At 40.7% G+C, this 19,640-nt stretch overlaps 1 protein-coding gene across 3 annotated transcripts; it reads left to right on the top strand.

The window, feature by feature from the left end:
* Positions 1-3,219: 3,219 nt before the first annotated feature.
* LOC124260243 (sulfotransferase 2B1-like) lies at positions 3,220-18,436 on the top strand. Of its 3 annotated transcripts, none has more exons than XM_046694500.1 (7): positions 3,220-3,324; positions 9,816-9,990; positions 10,702-10,858; positions 13,533-13,717; positions 14,579-14,670; positions 15,410-15,590; positions 18,239-18,436. In XM_046694500.1, the coding sequence occupies exons 2-7, from the start codon at positions 9,828-9,830 to the stop codon at positions 18,334-18,336; spliced, it is 876 nt and encodes a 291-aa protein (XP_046550456.1). In that variant the 5' UTR covers positions 3,220-3,324; positions 9,816-9,827; the 3' UTR covers positions 18,337-18,436. The 3 variants fall into 3 exon arrangements, with proteins under 3 accessions (XP_046550456.1, XP_046550457.1, XP_046550455.1); XM_046694501.1 differs by having other exon boundaries at positions 3,227-3,324; positions 9,812-9,990; XM_046694499.1 differs by lacking the exon at positions 3,220-3,324 and adding an exon at positions 9,374-9,446 and having other exon boundaries at positions 9,812-9,990.
* Positions 18,437-19,640: the final 1,204 nt, after the last annotated feature.

Below are 19,640 nucleotides of genomic sequence, written 5' to 3'. Positions count from 1 at the left end.
GCAAGGGCAATGTATACGAATTTCAGTCTTTTCCCCAATGTGAAGAAGGCTTCACGCATGCGTTGTATTAATGTTGACGCAGGGTGTGTCTGTACACCATATTCTTCTTATTCGTTCGTCCTGTACTTTCCTGTATATTCATCATTCATCTCAGCCTAGACATAGCATTCTTGTAATTCATATTATGTTTTACGTACAGGTTAATATCAAACCAGCATAGTCTGTGTAACATATATAATGTGGTCAGATTGTGCTGATATTCGTCTTTTTGATAAAAATGTACGTGTGGTGCTCGTTGACATGCTCAATTTGTTGCGATGACATGTTGTCAGACAGTTTATTCTCAAGAGAACCCAACAACGGTGGTACATGAGAAAAGTACAATATAAATTCGCATATGATAATATAATCAATCAAGATGACAGCAATATAAGGTAAATACATATATATAGTGAAATTTTCAATGAGATATGACAAAGTAAGTTAGCAATACTCTCATGCAGCTGCAACTAGTCTGAAGATGATGTTGATGAATTTAGACAGGTCTTTCACATTTTTTACTCTGGAGCCAGATAAACATTTTTTTAGCTTGAACATATTAGGCCATTCGTAGAGATCTTGACGTATGTGTATAGACCGCGGCTGGAGAAGGGCTTCACACCTGAACAGGTAGTGGAACTCATCACCAACCGCCGGGGAATTGCATAGATGGCACAAACGTTCCACTCTTGGGGTATCAGACCAGCGTCCAGTTTCAACTGGTAAGTTGTGATTTGTTGTTCTAAATTTCAAGATTGGGTAATAGACGTGTTTTGGTAGATAAAGGTATTTTTCAAAACTTATATTTTCTTTTATACATTTTATAGTACACACACTTTCGGGCTTTCAATAATGGAACTATGCCAGTTCTGCAGGAACTGGTCTTTCAATATTTCTTCAACTTTTTGAAGCTAACCACCGTGAAGAACACATAAACGGATTGTCAAATATATCACCTAATCCACAGTTATTTAATATTTTCTTAACGAACGTTGTCCATAGTAGTTTTTCAGTGTTGTCAGTGAAATTACTGGTGATAAATCTGTAGATAATATTTGTTAGTTTTGGAGTTTCATTATGACTTGCCATTTTGTGTGCCAGAATAGAATAGCACGTTTATATATTTTGATGTAGAGGGGTTCCCTACCAAGTTCTCCATAAATCATATAGTTTGGTGTTGAACTTCGAAGACCTGCTGCCAACTTAAGAAATTTTAAATGAAACTTTTCAGTTAGTTTTATGTTTTCAATTGCCCAGATTTCAGAGCAGTACATTAGGATCGGAGCAATCAAAGTGTCAAATGCCGATATTAAACAGTCCAACGATAGATTGACTCGTCGGGCTTTTTTTAATAATAAGAACATAGCTTTTGTTGCATTTTCAGCTAAGACTTTAATGGCTTCTACAAATCTCCCGTTTCTGTGTAACTTTATTCCAAGGTAGGTATAGGTATCAACCATTTCGATAGTTTGATTGCCGAACGTGGGTTGTCAGTGATCCATATACAATTCTGATCACTATGTATCCTTTAGATCATGTTGGTGGTCTACAGGTGAGTGAGTGAGTGAGTGAGTTTAGTTCTACGCCGCATTCAGCAATATTCCAGCTATATGGCTGCGATCTGTAAATAATCGAGTCTGGACCAGACAATCCAGTGATCAACAGCATGCGCATCGATCTGCGCCTTTGGGAACCGATGACATGTGTCAACCAAGTCAGTGAGCCTGAGCACCTGATCCCGTTAGTCGCCTCTTACGACAAGCATGGGTTACTGAAGGCTCATTGTAACCCGGACCTTCACGGGCCTCTGGTCTTCTGGGATATTTTTGCATGAACAAGACAAGGCAGTGTAAGGGTCCACAGTTGCTGTTTTGACATGTGTATCAGAGACAGCTAGGTCTAATGTCTGGTCCCGTATATATTCAGAGGCGTCTGGTCATTCTCAATACACCGTGCATCTTGTCAGTGGTTTATCATTCTTTGAAGATAAATATTATCACTAAGTACAAATTGCCAATTTTGAAATGCCCCGTCCAATGTTGATCTAAACTAAATGCGTAACTGGTCGGCCCCTCGTGATGTCGGGTGCTGTGTCTTCTCTATGGTCAATGTCCCATGGCTTCACGGATTATTGTTACAACCCATGTTACAGTTCAGTTACTGTCCACAACCAAACAACACCACTCACTTATCTGCGGGTATGAGTAAGGGACAAAGGTTTACCACTGATCACTGCTGTTGTCTATTACAAATTCATGACATAAATATCTTTGACAATAAGATTATTTTTGTCACTAAATGCGCCATGTTTGGTCAAAGTTTCATTCAGTTTTACACCAATAATGCAGCTGTAATTGCATTTACAATTTGCCCACACTCAGCAATATTCCAGCTATATTGCGGTGGTCTGTAAATAATCGAGTCTGGACCACCGGACAATCCAGTGATCAACATCATGAGCATCGATCTAGGCAGTTGGGAGTAAGATGACATGAGTCCACCAGGTCAGCGATCCTGACCACAAGAACCCATTAGTCGCCTTTTGAAACAAGCAGGGTCTACACATTAATGTTAAAAAATATCACAATTTAAAAAATCATTATTACAGTGGGAATGCTTACAAGCATAGGTTGCTGAGTATAATTTCTAACCCGGATCTTCACAGGTTATCAAACGTTTGCCCTCACACATAATAAAGAAAGATCGAGCGGTCACGCTGACTCGGGCCAGTTTTGAAATATGAACACTAACAGGCAATTAGGTGTTACACTGCAGGTGGGCATATAAGATTCAAAGGAAAAATAATTGCAAATAACTGTTCCCTCTCTCGTGAATGCATCATTAATACACGTACTGCTCCAAGTACAATGGACAATGCCCACGTATGTCGCTCGTTAGATACCAAACCATACAGTCTTCTCATAAATATGGTATTACACGGGACATCGTTTAGTTTTCTCTATGTAGCATTCCTCGCCTAGCTTGTGAAGGGGTAAGTACGATATACAGTTGGTTACTAACTCTCTGTTTCATCTGATTTGCAGAGTGTAGCGCTATACACGTACCTGGTTGTAGTACACATGTATAGCCAACTGTGATGATGTTTCTCTAAGCTAGCAGTCCCACAGTAATGTAATCTGTTTACCCCTGTCCCACTGACACAGGCAGATCAGTGTCTAGGTCATGTCAACAGTCGGGTAAACCTGCTTCTCTCCGTCACGTGATTAAATCCATAACCTCTCCGGTCTTTATCTGTCCTCTTGGAAAGGAACGATAGTACGAAACGTAAGTATTGATTGTTTCAGTGTGAATAAGTACCAGACTGTCGGAAAGAAGGACATTTAGTGGTGTAGTGTCCAAGGCGTATTTGAACAAGTAACTCAGTGACCCACATTTCTGCAGTTACGGCAAACAGGCTAGGCAGTATATATGTGAGAATACACAGTATTAACTGAATTGAAGCATTCCTCTTCTAGCTAGTCAAGGGAGAATTACAACACTGTTGTTACTTACTCTCTGTTACAACTGATTTGCAGAGTGCTATTCACTCGCCTGGCTGTAGTACACATGTGTAGTTGGATTGTCATGTACACTATTGTATTGTCGAACTGAGATGGACATTATTGTTGTACAGGTAGTAGAAAAGTGTGACAGTAGCATATGTGCCTCTGGTGTCAGAGCTCCTTAAATCATTTATCTCGGCATTTCACCCAGAAGTGTCCATTAGTTTGCAACCTCATATGCGTCCACTAGTTGTATAACAGAGACTCCATGACGCAAATAAGTGTCCACAATTTGTACAACAGAGACTCCATGACGCAAATAAGTGTCCACTAGTTGTACAACAGAGACTCCATGACGCAAATACGTGTCCACTAGTTGTACAACAGAGACTCCATGACGCAAATACGCGTCCACTAGTTGTACAACAGAGAATCCATGAAGCAAATACGTGTCCACTAGTTGTACAACAGAGACTCCATGACGCAAATAAGTGTCCACTAGTTATGCAACAGGGACTCAATGACGCAAACATGTGTCCACTAGAAGAGAGTCCATGACGCACACAAGTGTCCACTATTTGTAGAACAGAGAGTCATCGACTCACGTAAGTGTCTGCTTGTTGTACAACAGAGAGTCCATCGACTCACGTAAGTGTCTGCTTGTTGTACAACAGAGAGTCATCGACTCACGTAAGTGTCTGCTTGTTGTACAACAGAGTCATCGACTCACGTAAGTGTCTGCTTGTTGTACAACAGAGAGTCATCGACTCACGTAAATGTCTGCTTGTTGTACAACAGAGAGTCATCGACTCACGTAAGTGTCTGCTTGTTGTACAATAGAGTCATCGACGCACGTAAGTGTCTGCTTGTTGTACAACAGAGTCATCGACTCACGTAAGTGTCTGCTTGTTGTACAACAGAGAGTCATCGACTCACGTAAGTGTCTGCTTGTAGTACAACAGAGAGTCATCGACTCATGTAAGTGTCTGCTTGTTGTACAACAGAGAGTCATCGACTAATGTAAGTGTCTCTGTGTTCTACAACAGAGAGTAGTCGACTCACGTAAGTGTCTGCTTGTTGTTCAACAGAGTCATCGACTCACGTTAGTGTCTGCTATTAGTACAACAGATAGTCATCGACGCACGTAAGTGTCTGTTTGTTGTACAACAGAGAGTCGTCGACTCACGTAAGTGTCTGCTTGTTGTACAACAGAGAGTCATCGACTCACGTAAGTGTCTCTGTGTTCTACAACAGAGAGTAATCGTCTCACGCAAGTGCTTGTTGTACAACAGAGAGTCATCGACTCACGTAAGTGTCTCTGTGTTCTACAACAGAGAGTAATCGTCTCACGTAAGTGTCTGCTTGTTGTTCAACAGAGTCATCGACTCACGTAAGTGTCTGCTTGTTGTACAACAGATAGTCATCGACGCACGTAAGTGTCTGCGTGTTGTACAACAGAGATTCATCGACTCACGTAAGTGTCTGCTTGTTGTACAAGAGAGTCATCGACTCACGTAAGTGTCTGATTGTTGTACAACAGAGAGTCATCGACTCACGTAAGTGTCTGCCTGTTGTACAACAGAGAGTCATCGACTCACGTAAGTGTCTGCTTGTTGTACAACAGAGGGCCATCGACTCACATTAGTCTCTGCTTGTTGTACAACAGAGAGTCATCGACTCACGTAAGTGGTCATGCAATGTCCAGTCGGTCGGGAGTTAACGTTTGCAAAAATATCGAACATTGCTACTTGACGATTTTCCCAATATTACGATCACGTTGAATACTGGAACTTCCTGAATCCCTGATATAGGTCGGATTATCACTTTTAGTTCCTGTGAAATTATCGATTTGATCGTTCAAGACGTTTTGTGTGAAAGTAGTGAAAGACTTGAGCTGCTTATTAAAGACTGAGTGAGTATGGTTTTGCGGCGCCTATAGTAATATTACAGCAATAGCAAGCAGCAAATTCCCTTGATCACATTACCAAAGTCGACACATCCGAAGACTGTTTTATGGGCCACATAAAATAACTATATGTGACCGTCACGAAAGATAGGAAGATAATTCATACCTCAGTTGAACTAGTAGAAGATATTCATATCTGACAATACATCTTATCGCGGCTGAACCATGTGGCGACATTCATGCTGACACACCTCAAATTGCACACTGTATTCAGTACCTCGAAATTATTATTCACTTTTTATGCTGAATCAGTTCCGTATTGCTTACTCACTCTGCACACTGAGATTCCGTCTGTAAGTTTATGATTAGTCATGTTGTCATAATTTCCATAATGCTCAATCATGCTGCCTTTAAAAGTACAGTGTAGGCCTCTTGTCCATTCATGACCAATTATCTTGTGGGAACAGAGGAGCTGATCTTCTAGGTAAGGCATGCTTGTAGTGGCTAGTAATAACCTAACTGTTTAGGGTTTCACAAATGCAGTTGGGCATTTAGAAAACTACAATACAAATGGGTATAAACATTTTACAAGATATATGCTCTCACGTCAAGAAGATGGTACCACGGCCTGTTTACCTGTGTGTGAACAACGTCAGTATGTCTTGGACTTTCAAACAGGATCTTATTCCGAATGGACGTATGATGTGAATTTGTCGCTTATTCCTATTTGAATGTCTCCGGATTTGAAGATACAAACGCATGGAAGTAAAACAAAACTTAAAACAACGCGAACATTAAAAGCTTCACTTACAGTGATACTCCTTGGTCACGTCAGGTGGTCGCCGTGTTGTGATTGGGATTGGAATTCTTGCCATCGTTAGCAAATTCCCTACTATGAAGGTGATGCGCCGTAAAAGGGCCGCGTCAGGCAGTGGAATCCAAATGCACCTTCTAAATCACGACCAGTCATGACCAACGACGTTAAACCCGTCTGCAGGCGCACAAAGCAAGGATGTCTTCTGGACAATGTCTCCATTCCCGACCGATACTTCCCTGTCGAGAGACAAGTCCGAGGCCAAGGGTTCAGAACAGATTTTGCTCATATTCATTATATAAACGTGCTCAGTCCGGTGATGGAATTACCAACAACAATTCCAGAGTCGAACGATTTGTCTACATGACCAAAGGGGTCAGCAAGCAGAACGGTAAGGTTGCGATCTGTGGGATGACTCCAAGCACTGCTGCAAAGGCAATATTTGGATTTCTTGTACCTTTTTCCTGAAACTGTAATCATGGAGTTCAAAACCAACGTCTGAATAATCTGTGCACGTGTATTCCGGATATTTAAGAAAGTCCCAAGAGTAGAAGATTGGCACACTCACATCATAGTTTGGACCGAGTCAAGTCAAACAATTCCACTGTGTAAAGCAACTTCTTTACAAGCATTTGGTTTTTGTTTGGCGCTTTGCTGTTTATTATAACAAAATACTCGCCCCGGAGTCAGTGTCAACAATGTCAACACGGAAAGGTGACATTCTGGACGTCAACTAGTAAAGTTGTGTCAGCCTTGACTGGCCTTGACAGACCGCGGCATATGCCCTGTTAGTGGAGCGACTGAGAAGAATCAATTACGATTAGCCAACATGCACACCTGGCATAGTCCAACATCCGATGCTAGGAAGCTAGTACACTGCACATAGTAATCCAGGTTTCATTTTGGCTGCAATGATGGACGTCGGATGGAATGTCACTCGGATGTGTGTTGCGTTGTTCATCACTATGCATCTAGGAATAGGAGCATAAGAAAGTTGGGAGGTAGCCCAACCAAATTGTGCTACGTCGTTTCTGGTTAACATTTTTTTACTTTTTTTGTGGAGACTATCAACACCTTACATTGCATGTTATCAAATTTCTCGCCCAATGAACACATTCATACTTTCGTTATATGGCGGTCATACAGGCTATATAAATACAATCGTGTTATTTTAAGGAATTTAGAAAAATTCAATTTTCTTTTTTTCAGGAAACTCATTTTAGCGTTTGTCTTATGAATCCTTAAAACCTCATCAACTGTCCCCCTTCTTGATAGATATAGCCAGGTTATTATAAAATAGTCATTGCAAACAAAACACACATTGCAGACATACAAATCCTTACCAACAAATATAACGCTATAAAATGTTAGAATATGACTAGTCTCAATTTTCCAACGAAACTGATTTCATTGAGTTTGAAAGACGCAATTGCAATAAAAGCAATATAAGGATAATTGAAAATCAGTGCAGACACCAGGTGTTCGCCAACAGATTAGTATTTGCCTCTTAGATATGTTAAAGAAACAATATTATGCTGAACTATACCCTCTTAGAAGCTGGGACCTTGACATTATTCTCTGTGTAAAAAAAACTGTGTATGTAGAACTCATTAAGAGGGCATATTAATGTAAAGGGGATGGCTCTGACTCAACAACCCAACTCCGTTGAGGCTGTAATCCGGATTTATTACGGTAGTTTGTATAAATAATACAAGTCATCTATGGGACAACTTGTTTCAAACTGGCCACATGTTGTGAGGCACCAACAAAACACCAAGGACCTGTAATTCACCAAAGTCAAAATCCTCCATCCATGACTTTCAAACCACCTTGCCAGGTTGGGAGAAAGACAGCAAGTGAACAAACTTCACACTTTCTAAATGCAACTAAATTCAACATCCAATCAAGATGCTGCACATCTTCAGCCAATAAAAACCAAGGACAAGCCAGCAGACCTGACCTCATTAAGACTTGGCTAATTTGCATAGGAACTACTTTTGACCCATGACCCAGTGGTGACTATAAATAAATCATGGACTTGTGAAAATGTAAACCTTTTCACTATTGTTTAAGGTGTTTTGAATTGATTCCAAACAGCAACATAAGACAAGACATATTAAAATAGATTGCTTTTCCAGAACATTTTACAATTTTTATATTTTGTACTTGTTACACACTTGTATTTGTTACACGCTTGTTTTGTACTTGTAACATTAACAACTGACGCAGTTCGATTCCACTAATGCAGTTGTGTTCCGTTTTTAAGGTTTGTCCTTGTGTTTTTAACGGGAACATACAGCCTACAATCTATTATCAACGCATTATATAAATGTTTTAGGAAAGGTATCACATTTGTTGGAATAATATGTGAAAATAGAAACGGCAAAACCCTTTTCCACATTCATTACATAAAATGTATAACATAAAAACACTCCCAAACCCCAAATCAAACATATTTTTCATCCAACTTGAGATCAATTGTGAAACGTCCCCTTCCATTTTCAATGTATACACAAACATACCAGGACAAGCAATTAAACATTCGACATCTGAAGTAGTTAATCGAATGATTTAACTAATGAAGTCAATTGGGCCAACATGGTTGAGGGTCTCTGAGCTTTAAACGCTCTTGAATGATCTCAGCATTGGATCAATTAACTCATTGGCGCGATCTCACAATAACCGTACTGCATGTACGTGTAGTTGAGTATCCCCCAAATGTTTTGTTCCAATATTTTATCGATAATTGTCATAATTAGGAAGCTGAGATCGACGTGGTAGTGAAACAGATGGCGAGATATTGAATCTTTTGTTGACAATGACTGACGTGTTTGATAAGATTAAAACTTGTGCCAAACATTAGTGATTTTCAGTTATTAATATTCTTCCAACAGCTGTTGTGCCTTTCAAGCTCGATGATCTTTGCCTTTAACGTTTTACTCGAGCAAGCACTAAATCTGTCTTTGATTGTAGAAGGATGAATGGTGATGAATGGATGAATGGATGGATGGATTGGTATGGATGGATGGATGGATGGATGGATGGATGGATGGATAAAGGCTTATGTGTTTTAATTTCATTATGTATCTAGAGTGTCCGGTCATGATGAAATGGGTGAGTGTGATTTCCAGCAATATCACAGACAGCTACATCAACAGGTTGCCATGAAGGAAATGAAACCCAGGTGAACACATCACGAATGTTAATGCCAACACATAAAATGCAGTATTTTGCAGTGATAAGAATGACTGAACATGTCACACAATAATTCTGGAAACCAAACTGCAAAGAAAATATCCGAACTGTGGCCAGTTTCAGACAAAGGATTTGGGAAAATGTACCATAGATACAAACTAAGGATCAAAACACCCAAAAAATCAAAATGTTAAATCTGGGCGAACAGTGGCCCACGCGTGTTTTTCTGAAAATACCTTGCCTATGGGCTAGCATATTTTTATTCGCGCATAGCTAGTGTGTCTTTATTTTTCATATGTGATAATGGTCCAGCTGACTGAAAATATAAATCAGTGAAGTCTTTTGCTGTGGTAGATAGTGTGTGTTCGTGATGGCAACTCCGGCAGAGAAAGCGATGGCCTCTGGGTGGAACATAGACCTGGTGATGGTAGATGGTGCAGTGGAGGCAGCGACACTCTTGGACAACATGAAGACTATGAGGACTCGTCACGTCCGTGAAGATGACATCTTCATCTGTACATTCCCAAAGTCAGGTCAGATCCATTGACATGAATTTAACTTCAGTGTATATAGATAACACACGCTACACATTCAACCCTAACGTTGCCAACATATAGACGACATGTACATCTGTACATTCCCATAGTCAGATCAGATCCATTGGTGTAAATTCCCGAAGTCTGATCCTTTGGAATATCATGGTACGGCGACAAAATTTCAGTATAGATCTGTGCAATCTACATGTATTTAGTTTTGGCCTACTGAAACAACAGGACACAATTATGTGTTGTCTTTCAGGACGTTTGAAGTTTTTACCACTATCGTTCATTTCAATGTTCAGATCAAATACGTTTTAACTCATATTTCATATTTTTAGACGAATATACAAGTATGAATTATTTATATGTTAATTGTATAATACTTACAGTTAAGACGAACGTTCCAGAAATAGTTATGCCAGTGCCAATACTACCTATGGAAAATATATCCGCGAACTATTTCTCCTGTTTTACACTTGTTCTCAGTGTCTAATCGATCGGTGTGTGTAATCTGTACGTACGGCAGTGTGTATGTCATGGATATCATTTAAATCTTACATAAAAATATTATAAATCAATCTATAATTATTCATCTGAACAGGAGCTTGCACCTGATGTGAAACGCTTTCATATTTCGTTGAAAGTATTTCCTGTTCCAAAGAAGAGAAGGAAGTCAAACTGAGTTCATGTTTGTTCCTTTTGTAGGTACCCACTGGGTGTGGGAGATAGTTAACATGATCGTGGCAGGGAAACCAACTTACGCTAAACATTGGCAGAACGTTTCCTGGTTGGACTGTCGGACAGAACAGGAAATAGATGCACTTCCGTCTCCAAGGATAATCCACACTCAGCGTCGTCCTGGGTAGGAACAGCTAATAATATATACTGAGCAGCAAAAGAAACGTCAGTCTGGAATTTTCCTTCGCAGAAACGGATAACTGTAAACTCATTTAATGTTTGGTTGTATATTTTTGACAACATCTCCAACTTAACCTGAGCAATTATAGTCCTTCCCAAACTCAGGAACCCAGGAAATGGTCTCAAAAATGCAATCTGTTCTCGGAGATGGTACGGTGTTCTCCATGGTTTTCATGCAACTCATGCTGCACGTGCTGTTCACAAGGACCAACCCCATAAAATGCCCTGCCCCCCCACCAAACCTGGTTGAAACATTCTCATTACAACGTCATCAGGATGCCGCGACTCACGACAGCTCAGAGGAACGAGGCGATAGGAAGACTTGAAGCTGGCCACACTACACAAGCCGTTGCCAATGACTTCCAGGTCAAAGTTCGGACCATCTACAGGCTGCACCAACACCACAAATAATCGCCCCCGTACTGGCACACCAAGGGTCACCACAAGACCACAAGATCGCCATGTTGTGCCACAGCATCTACAGAATCCTTTCATGCAGGCATCCGAAACAGCACGCCAGACAGTGGGAACACACGGAAGACCAATCAGTACTCATACAGTACGCCGACGTCTTAAGAGCGGGAACCTCCATTGCCGTAGACCTTACCGTGGACCTATCCTCAAACCTCGCCATCGGCGTGAACGTCTACAGTTTGCCCTACAACACCAAAACTGGCGATACAGGCGATGTAGAACTGTTCTGTTCACAGATGAGAGTCGGTACTGCGTATCAACTGCAGATGGCAGAACAGGAATATGGCGACGACGTGGCCAGCGTTACTCAGACCAATGTGTTGTCGAAAGAGACTCATGGGAAGGTGCAAGCATCATGGCATGGGGTGGAATAGGCCTGAACCAGAGAGTAGGTCCTTTGGTGTTCCAGAACCTTGGTCCAGGGAGAGGAAGCGGCATCACAGTGGTGCGCTACACCGACTAAGCTCATACCACATTTTGCACGTCACCGGAATATGTTCCAGCATGATAACGCCAGGGCCCATACTGCCAGAGCTACACGGGACTTCCTACAGCAGAACGGTGTCAACATTATGCAGTGGCCAGCACTTAGTCCTGATTAAAACCCGGTTGAAGATCTTTGGGATGAAATTCATAGGAGACTGAATAATGTCATACCAAGGCCGAACACAGCCAATGTATTGCGTCAGGCCTTTCCCAGAGTGTGGTTCAAGGTGCCAATGGCCTTCATCAATCAATTGGTGCACTCCATGCATAAACGGTGTGCTGCAGTTATCGCCGCTCGTGGTAGTCACACTAGATACTGACGTCATGAGTCCGAACGTTCACGTAATGTCTTGGCATAATTTATTGATGTGTCAAGCTATTGTACACAAAAAATGTTTTTGATCCGCTTATTATGTCCACTTCTGTAATGATTTGATTACAGTGCCTATCTAATTTTGATTTCGTAATGACGTGTTTTTGCTGCTGAGTATACTTACTCAATCGACATGTCCAGTGCGTGCATGTGCGTGTTGCTTTGTCGCTTTCACCGAGATGGGAAGGTGAAGATTGACATACGTCATCTTGTGTTAGCCACAATATTGCTTCGGAAGGACGGATGCATTTTAATTTATGCTATCAGAGTTAGGAGGAGTAAGTGTCTTCTCTTTGATGTGTCTTGGGATTGGCAATCTAACCCAATTTTTGGAATTGATCCCGGGAAATCCACAAACATCGCCTCTTACTGAAACTAGACGCAACCGTTTTGTGATAATATATGCTACTGTTCAAGTATATATAACACCTGGCCTTCATATTAAACGGTGCTTGGCATTTGTCTTTTCCTCGGATCAAGACTTTTTAATGGCGTTTTGACTGGTAACAGGAGGCAGAGAGGCATCACTTATGACCGTGACGTGAGATGGATTAATTCTACGGTCAACGAGTGCACATACATGGTTGCCACATGTCGTCGTATCCCAATAGCGTAGATCGATGTTTATGTTGCTGATCACTGGATTGTCTGGGTCCAGACTCGATTATTTATAGACCGCCGCCATAAGCTGGAATATTGCTGAGTGCGGGGTAAAACTAAACTCACTCACTCACTCTCTCAAACGATTGCGTGCTGTTCTTCCAAATAAATACTCTCAACCAATACCAAGCGTTCTCGCGCAAACAAAACAAATTCTGTGCAAGCTATCCTCATCTCACTATACGCGAGGCTAGGTGAGGTGAGGTGAAATTGGGTTTAACGTCGTGCTTGAGAATATTTCGCTCATATGACGACGTGCATGCGTGTGTATGTGTATGTGCGGCTGCTTGTACTAGCCCAGACATAAGCTGGTTTTATAGTGCTAGCCCACAGAGATACCATGCCGCAGTGAAGCATGAATACCCCACTCTGACACATTATACTGACTCCGAGCCGACCAGTCCTTGTTGTACCAATTAATGCCGAGCGCCAGGCAGGAAGCAACAAGTACCATATTTTAACGTATTTTGGTATGACGCGGTCGGGGATCGAACCCGCGACCTTCCCCTCTCCGGGCGGACGCTCTAACCACTACACCACGGAGGCGGTCCGCGAGGCTACGACGCACTGGACGTGTTATATATAATTTCGTTGTATTAATCCTGTTTTCATATCCGTTTAACAGCCAGTTGCCAAAGGATATATGGAAATTCAAGAGCAAGGTGATCTACGTAAATAGAAATCCCAAAGACGCTGCCGTGTCGACGTTTTCTCAGGCGAGCAAACAGGTGTGGAAAGACAATCCAGCAGGGAAGTTTACCTTCACGGGGACATGGGACGAATTTGTCATTCTGTATCAAGACGGTTGTGGTTGGTATTGCTATCGTTATGGTATTTGTTTGTTTGTTGGTTAACGCCATACTCAGCAATATTCCAGCTCTATGACTGCGGTCTGTAAATGATCGAATCTGCACCAGACAATCCAGTGATCGACATCATGAGCAAATGGGATTCGGTGACATGCATCAACCAATAAAGCGAGATTGACTACCCGATCCTGGATCCACACGGGTGGAGTGGGGTAGCCTATTTTGACTTATGCCATACGTTCCCGAATTATTGTATGTGAACAATTGACCAGATTTACCATATGTTTATGTCGGGTGCCACCGGTGGGCAGGAGACGCTCACCTTTTCTCGAACACCTGGTATCATCACTATTTCTTAGTGATTCATAAACACATGCTCTCCCATCGTATCGCATGGTGACAATCACTGGATTGTCTAGTCGAGACTCGATTTGTTTACAAACAACATCGTAAAGCTGTTATGCTCTTGAAACCAATATGTACTCATGATATAGTCACATTATTTGTACGATCCACCCTGCTTTTGGCAGAGAGTTCTTATTGATGTGGAAAGGGTTTGATCGCTTCTATTTGTTGCATACGGAGGCGCCGGAGACATCAACTGAGAGGCAATGACAGCTTGTGATCCCTTGACAGGCTTTCGTCTTAACCACAGATTGCAAACGTGATGTTTTAAACAAAGCCTTTTCTTTACCCGTTTTCCTCAAGCCATCGCGATTGTGATTGTTTACGTTTGTAAGTTATTGTCTTGATTATATTCGTTTTATGGCATAATTTTACTTGCTATTCTATGTCTTTCTCTTCCTTTTGGTATACTGAGACAGTCATCTGTACAAAATTCACATCCTACTTCCTATTTCAGCGCCTTTTGGGTCTATTCTTGAACACGAGCGTCAGTGGAGAAATGTAACAGATATTGATGTCTGCCGCGTTCAGTTTGAGGAATTGAAGCAGGTGAGAATACGGGCACTTTTATTAAACAGAGCGTTATGTTACAGTACTACAGAGGTATGGGAAGAAGTAGCTTCACCCTTCCAAATCATGTTTTTGATATTCATTTCGTTAATGTTATCTGAATATCTATAACAATATGTTAATGTGAAAGTATGAGACGTTTGCTTTTATCAAGAATATCAAACTATACTAAAACAAGTCTTGAACCGTTTGCACAAGAAGAGTATTTCGTTTTTCATTTTGCCTCCAATATGCCGACGTTACTTAAAGTAAACTCACTCACTCACTAAGTTCACACCTACGGCCTTTAACATGAACGACGATTTGGGACTGGAGGTACCAGCATTCGACATTTGGTGATTCTGTTCTAATACGGGGGGGTTATATTGCCTTTTCCAAATGTTAAATACTTTTGGTTTAAACTATGTTGATCGGATGGTGTTTTATAGTGATTGCAGAAAACTATTATCCCACAACTTTGTGATATATCAGACCCTGGTAATGCAACTCAAACGCCCTGCAATTTCCACACACCAGGAAGAGAACTGTGCTCTTTGCAATGTCAGTTCTACACTCAGTTGAAGGTGTACATTGTTATCTATATTGAATCTTGGTGACTGACGGCCCTACTGATTTATAAACGTGTATGCTACATAGTTTGTTTGGTATTGCGAGGCCATTCTGTCAATAACAAACATAGTTTAGGATTACATTTATACAAAATACGTGTATTCTTCAGGACAGTGTTTCAATAGTCAAGCGACTAGCAGAGTACCTTGAACGACCCCTGTCGGAGGAGACGTACCGTCAAATTGCCGAGGCTTGTGGGTTTGAGAATCTCAAGCAGGCCAGTGAAAAGATTAAAGATCAAACCTATCACAATAACTGGAATCAAGGATCAAGCGGGTATTTTAGAAAAGGTAACTCAAAATGCATATTAACAAAATGAACATATTTCGATTTACCAGTATGATATTCATATCATAAGATATTCTGTATATTTCGATGCACAATACAACAATAGTATTTTTTTTCTGGATGATTTCAGGTACTTCTGCCCAATGAAGCTGTATCAAACGATTTTTAATTCCTCACCAAAAATAAAGGAATCCCAAAATGAATGCAAATAGAATCAAACAAGGAAAATGTATTTACAAGTGTTTGTATTTCTATTTGGATTGCAAAATTTTGTTTTGGAACCTTTGAATGTATAGTCTATAATGTCATGTGCCCTGTACACACTGCATTATTTATAGGCCGTGAGCCAGGAGCTGAAAATTCACATATTGGTACCACTCAGAGGGACCAAAAGTTTTAATGTTTTTTATATTCCTTTATGTCTCTACAAATAAAAAGTATGATGGCCATGTCGGTTTGGTAGCTCAAACTCAGAACGAGGCTAAATCCAAAATGGCCGCCAACACACCCCATGCATTTTCAAAAAACGTCATTCCAAACTTTAATTGTGAGTAAAGTTCAGCAAATAGGTTTGAAATTAAAATAGGGAGGTACAAATAGTGCTAACATGATTAAAAGGATTTAATTAATATCAAGTTGTGTTATTAGATGCCTTTAAATCATAGTTTTTCCTGATTTTTAAGAGTCGAAATTGTAAGCTGAAAGAACATTTTCGAAAACTCATCATTTCATTTATTCTGGAGACTGTTCTTTCACTACAAATAGTGAGAGCACCTTCAGGTTCCTTAAATTTGTTTGCGATAGTCACTGTTTCGCATCATAAACGTCAGCTTCGTCATCAGTGGACCCGTGAAGATCCGGGGTAGAATAGGTTTTCAGCAACCCATGCTCGCCACAAAAAGTGACTATGCTTGTCGTAAGAGACGACTAACGGGATCGGGTGGTCAGGCTCGCTGACTTGGTTGACACATGTCATCGGTTCCCAATTGCGCAGATCAATGCTCATGCCGTTGATCACTGGATTGCCTGGTCCAGACTCGATTATTTACAGACCGCCGCCCTATAGCTGAAATATTGCTGAGTGCGGCGTAAAACTAAACTCACTCACTCATCATCAATGTCACTCTTCGGCATGTCATGGTCCATGCGTACCATGTTGTCACAAGTCTGGTTCTGACATGTCACAGTGCATTTCAGTCCATTGGTAAGGCATTGACAACTTAGCAGTTTACAGCATGTTGTGTACTTGCAAAAAATGAACTAAGAACAGCATCCTGAGCAAGAGGTCTTGTCATCCAACAAATCTCTATCTGATCATTTTGTTCCACCCATCAATGACCATCTGTTGCCCGTGAAGTTGGATATTCAGCTTCCAGACAGTTGTTCCATATTGCAGCTTTATAGTGTGAATAGAATAGAATAGAATAATACTTTAATGCCTTTTCAGGAATTTGTGTTATATCAGCAGAGCTAGTGACACATCAGAGAGATGCAAAACATATTTACATAAATTCATTGATTTACATGTAGGTATCTTCACATTTGTTTAAAAGAGATACGGTACTTGGAATAAAGGATTACAGGCTCTCGTAGTATTCACAGTTGGAACTTTGTAGCGGCGGCCTGAAGGGAGGAGGTTGTATTCCGAATATAAGTAGTGAGTTGGGTCAGATATAGTTTTGACAGCTTGATTCTCGATTTGCTCTCAGGATGTGCACAGATAGACAATCAAAGCATGGTGGCAATTGTCCTGATTCAATTGCCCATTTTCTCACCATAAAGCAGGAAACTGTAAAGCAAACTATCAACCTGCAATATGGAACAACTGTCTGGAAGCTGAATATCCAAGTTCACGGGCAACAGATGGTCATTGATGGGTGGGACAAAATGATGAGATATAGATTTGTTGGATGACAAGACCTCTTGCTCCAGATGCTGTTCTTGAGTTTATTTCTTGCAAGTACACAACATGCTGTAAACTGCCAACATGGTATGCATGGACCATGACATGCCTAAGAGTGACACTGATGATGAAGCTGACGTTTATGATGCGAAACAGTGACTATCACAAACCAATTTAAGGAACCTGAAGGTGTTCTCACTATTTGAAGTTAAAGAACTGTCTTCAGAATAAATGAAATGATGAGTTTTCGAAAATGTTCTTTCAGCTTACAATTTCGACTCTTAAAAATCAGGAAAACTATGATTTAAAGGCATCTAATAACACAACTTGATATTAATTAAATCCTTTTAATCATGTTAGCACTATTTGTACCTCCCTATTTTAATTTCAAACCTATTTGCTGAACTTTACTCACAATTAAAGTTTGGAATGACGTTTTTTGAAAATGCATGGGGTGTGTTGGCGGCCATTTTGGATTTAGTCTCGTTCTGAGTTTGAGCAACCAAACCGACATGGCCATCATACTTTTTTTATTTGTAGAGACCATAACAACTTCAAAAAACATAAAAGTGTTTGGTCCTTCTGAGTGGTACCGAAAAATTGGCTGGCTCATTGCCTATTATGTTTGATTCCACACGCCTGGAGGGTTTTTGTTTGTTTTTACAATTACGATAAATCGTTTACCTTGTACACGTATCAGCAATTTACAAATAGGACTCTAGTCAGGATAATGTTTATGTTTTACAGGTCAGTCTGGAGAATGGAAGAAATGGTTCACTGTGGCACAGAGCGAGCGGTTTGATAGATTGTATGAGGAAACGCTCAATGAAAAGTTCCCATATTAATATATCGGAACAATCGATCATTGCCGTCTGAAAGGCGCGGTCAAGATCATATCAAATCATTAAGTGAAATAAAATATGTCATTGGAAAAGAAAGGCGTAACGTGTGTGTCACGAGTCATCATGTATCTTTCTGGAAGCGTTGTACACGCGACTGTTTAACAATTCTTTTCGTTTCACTACAAACAAAAGCCGATTCCTTCAACCACCAACGTGGTATTTAAGAATCTGCTCCCTTCCATTGGCCGCGGAAATTCACACAAGCTTATGTTCTTACATCATTGCAGTCACGATACATGCACTTATTCAGACACAATTGCATGTCAAACACGACTAAATCCATCTTAGAGGACGCACAGTTAGATACTGGCCATGATGTCAATGACTAACCGTAAGCTTAATTATATAATGAATGTTCACAATAGGCGCCATAGGATGTACAGTTTTGATGTAAAGGCGTCCGCCATTCACAAAGAAATGATCTTTGTCATGTCATTCTATGAGATAGACATGTTTGCGTATGATCTATTTGAAATGTATTTCATTTCCGATCTCTACGAGCAGGTACATGGCACTACGTGCATCGACCTTTGCAAGTAGTATACGTTGGTATGCATCAAACATGTCAGTGAATCTGAATCGTTCCAGTTCGCTCCTTCATGGGTTACTGAAGACCAAATCTAACCCATGTACGGGTCTAACACATTTGTGAACCTATGAGAAAGGTTAATAGATATATGTCATAGTCAGTCACTTAACATGGATTGTAGGCAATTCCCAATGCTTTCATAAGCAGGTAAAACAAAGTATGTGGCCAATATCAACTTTTCTCTGTACAAGTCGTACCTTACAGCGGGAAATGTCAAGTTACATGTAATCACTACGAGCTATTCAATACACGCACAGAAGTTGCTGTTGACACTGGCAGACATGTAAAATGCATTTATAGAAAAAGATTTTGTCCGGAAAACCTTGTAATCGTATAAACAGACTAACAGTAGTGGGTGAACACGCCCAGATGAATGCAACCATGCCAACTGCCGCCCATGTCCCAATTGCAGCATGTGTGGCATTGTCGACGTCTCCGTCCGGTGAGGAACGTCAACAATACAACATCAATCTGTAAATATTGACAGTAGCTGGTGACCTTGCCCAATAGGAACATTACCAAGCCAGCTGTCATCCATTCCCGATGAGCGTCAGCATGTCGCGTGATTTCGTTGTGATAATCATTAAAGTCTGAAGGGCACGGTTGTCATGGATCATTTCAAGTCATGAAGTGAAAAAGATATGTACTGGAAAAGAAA

Source organism: Haliotis rubra, unplaced genomic scaffold, assembly GCF_003918875.1.
Source record: "Haliotis rubra isolate DU_JTF1 unplaced genomic scaffold, ASM391887v1 Scf756, whole genome shotgun sequence".
NCBI classification, from domain to species: Eukaryota; Metazoa; Mollusca; class Gastropoda; order Lepetellida; family Haliotidae; genus Haliotis; species Haliotis rubra.
The sequence above is the reverse complement of the archived record's forward strand: the minus strand, read 5'-3'. Positions and strand labels throughout refer to the sequence as shown.